This window comes from Morone saxatilis, unplaced genomic scaffold, assembly GCF_004916995.1.
Source record: "Morone saxatilis isolate NCDOM2014 unplaced genomic scaffold, NCSU_SB_2.0 Contig3, whole genome shotgun sequence".
Classification (NCBI taxonomy): Eukaryota; Metazoa; Chordata; class Actinopteri; family Moronidae; genus Morone; species Morone saxatilis.
Window position 1 is genome coordinate 23225262 of NW_023339873.1, and position 3118 is coordinate 23228379.

At 40.4% G+C, this 3118-nt stretch overlaps 1 protein-coding gene across 1 annotated transcript in view; it reads left to right on the forward strand.

Moving 5' to 3' along the window:
- LOC118337189 (glutamate receptor 2-like) overlaps positions 1–3118 on the forward strand; it is a 20157-nt gene that overhangs the window by 14194 nt on the left and 2845 nt on the right. The window contains exons 7-8 of the mRNA XM_035674096.1: positions 1069–1267; positions 2066–3115. Coding sequence (XP_035529989.1) covers positions 1069–1267; positions 2066–2437 — 571 coding nt within the window. The 3' untranslated portion in view covers positions 2438–3115. The remainder of the gene's footprint in view (positions 1–1068; positions 1268–2065; positions 3116–3118) is intronic.

Genomic DNA, 3118 nt, shown 5'->3' on the forward strand with positions numbered 1-3118 from the left:
TCCAACCTGCAGCCCTTTGTTGCATGTCATCATCAGCGTCCCTATCAAATAAAGGCAATAAAAAGGCCAAAAAAATAACTTAAATTTTTTTTTTTTTTTTAAATAAATCCACCCCACCTGGAGAAAAAAAATAAAAAATAAAAATCAGAGCCATATGCTGCCAACTACCAACAATGAAAAACTAGCCCTTTTGATGTGGGGGTATGGGCAAATGTGTGAACACATCATGAGCTTCGTGTTTGCCAGATGTGGTGTAGACTCACAGAGAAATCTCCGCTGTTTGTTTCTCCTTACATCTCTTGCCTCTGAAGCAGAGTGTAGCTGAGGCCAGACCATCCTCTCATTCCGCTGTAAGACATGTCGCTTTCCACAGGTGCTTCTAAAGCCTGGGGCACTCTGGAGGGTGGTCATTGAGAAGACAAGTGGTGACGAGACGTGAACATGGTCTCAGCAAGCCTCACACCGTGGATAGAAAGCCCTCTCAGTCACTAGGATTTTATGGCTAACTGCACTGGAAGTGCGTTCCCACAAGTACATGCCACAGTGGTACATATTCCACCATAGACTGCCAAAGTGAAACCAGAGCTTCTAGGTTCCGAAAAAGAGGAAAAGAAAACCTCACTGAAATTCACATTTATAAAAACCTACAAAAATCCAGCCCTATAACCGTACTACCTATAAGTCCTATAGTTCACTACATTTGTCCAGACAAGGATTGTAAGCAACATAAACAACACTGATTTAATAAGACAGATGAAAGATTGAGAGATTGTATGAAGTTATACAAACTAGTGGGGATGTTCTTTCTATTAGCATAGCAACATATAACCAGTTCCAGCGAGACCTTAGAATGCTCCCTGCAACATTTTACAACAGTTAACCGTCAGCAACATTGTCAGAAAACGCAGAGTTACAGTACAACAGGTCAAAGGCCTTCAATCATTCTAAACTGGGTACTTCACTTTCACCCAAATAGTGCATGAAGTTCTCATCTGAGAGCTCGAGTTATGAAACTGTAATAACAGCATACCATGGTCTGTTTGTCTGTTTGTCTATGTGTGTATTTAGGTCTCTTTCAGGTCGTATAGTGGGGGGTGTGTGGTGGTTTTTTACTCTGATCATCATCTCGTCATACACTGCCAACCTAGCTGCCTTCCTGACAGTGGAGAGGATGGTTTCTCCCATTGAGAGTGCTGAAGACCTGGCTAAACAGACAGAAATAGCATATGGAACCCTGGACTCTGGATCCACCAAGGAGTTCTTCAGGGTAAGATCTCGATCAAGTTTTTTTTTTGGCCCCATATCCAAGTCATTTAATATTGATTATCTACCAATATCAAGTCCCAAGCAGATATTTGTATTTTCCTATATAATGCAGGTGTACAGTTCACACTTCAAGTACATTAAAGTTATTAAAATAAATCTTGGTAGCTCCCCTGGTAGAGCTGGTGAACCAAAACCAAGTCCTTGCTGCAGCGGCCATGGATTCAAATCCATGACCTGTGGCCTTTGCCTCTTGTCTCTGACTGTCATTACTATATATTATTGTTATTGTTAAAGAATGAAACACAATAAACATACTTGAGAAGAAATAGCTCTACATTGCATTAAAAAAAAAGACTTAATTTGAGCTGTTCCTTCATATATTTTTTTCCTTTATGAAATAAAGTATAAAAGATTCCAATTAGAAGCTCACTGAGAAGGCTTAATAACACTGGTTGGTAAAAGCAAGTATATTAGGGCCCTTATGATTATGTAGTATTCGTTTTGTGCACTTTCAAATTCATTGCCAGTCTGTTGTATCTGTATCTGTATCTGATGTTTATTCACAATGTAACAGTTTCACACTATTCCAATGATCAGCAGTTGGTGATGGTAACATGCCGAGGAAGCCACCAGGAATTATAAACATGCTTCAGTGGTACACAGTTGTTTACAATAAAACTCCACAGGATACCTTGAAGTACCCTGTCCTTAGGGTGTTACAATGTACATAAAGGTACAGGTAAACCCAAATTGTACAGATTAAGTTGTAGTATCTTTAATTTTCTGTCTTCCTTTTTAGCGCTCTAAAATCGCCTTGTTTGACAAGATGTGGCAGTACATGAAATCAGCAGAACCTTCCGTCTTTGTCAAGAAAACATCGGAGGGGGTCCTGCGTGTCAGGAAGTCCAAAGGGAAGTATGCCTACCTGCTGGAGTCCACCATGAACGAGTACATCGAGCAGAGGAAACCTTGTGACACCATGAAAGTGGGAGGAAACCTGGACTCCAAAGGCTATGGCATCGCAACACCCAAAGGATCCCCATTAAGGTGGGTGGATCAGTATAACAATGCTAGCCAACCTGCACTGCCATGTACCATTCACACTACTAACCTGCTGCCTAGCATACTGTTCCTCTCCCCATTCACACAGTTAATTTCTCCACACCTTTAAACTTGCGCTGAGTGGATTCAGAAACTTCCTCCCTTAGTGCACTGAAGTCTTAACAGTAATGATCAGAATACACTGGCTGACTACCTGCTATAGCAGTCAGGTGGTTTTTAGCCAGCGTGTGAGCTGTGGCTGTGCTCAAGAAAATAAACCACCATGGGGAGCAATGTAGTCTGGTCCCACGACTTAGTACTCAGTACTGAGTGTTGCAGTATGCGAGTGTGATGAATGGGGCATGGCGGCTTACTCGTTGTTATAATAATCCACCTACCCTGATGACATCATCTCAGTGGTTTGTATTTTGACCATGGTTACCACCTCTGACCAATGTCTAGTGGTGGTTGCTGTGACATTTTTGGAGGGCCATTAAAGTTTGAGATTTCAGGTCTTAAAGAAATGCTTTATCACAAAAAATTTATTGGGTATACACTTTGGATAATGTAGTCCTCTTCTTTGTATTATTAAATGTGATAACTTGATACAATGATCAATGTGAAATATTCTCAGCCATATGCTGTTTTATTTATTGTCTTTATAATTTAAAACTGATTTAATGTTCTTTCTAATGAGGAGAAATTGGTTGCAGGTTTTTAACAATTATGATGAGCTGGCTCTTTAAGACCTGGATCAAAGGACTGTTGTTTATGTGTTTATGACCTAAACATTTGTTTGTGTGTGTGTGTG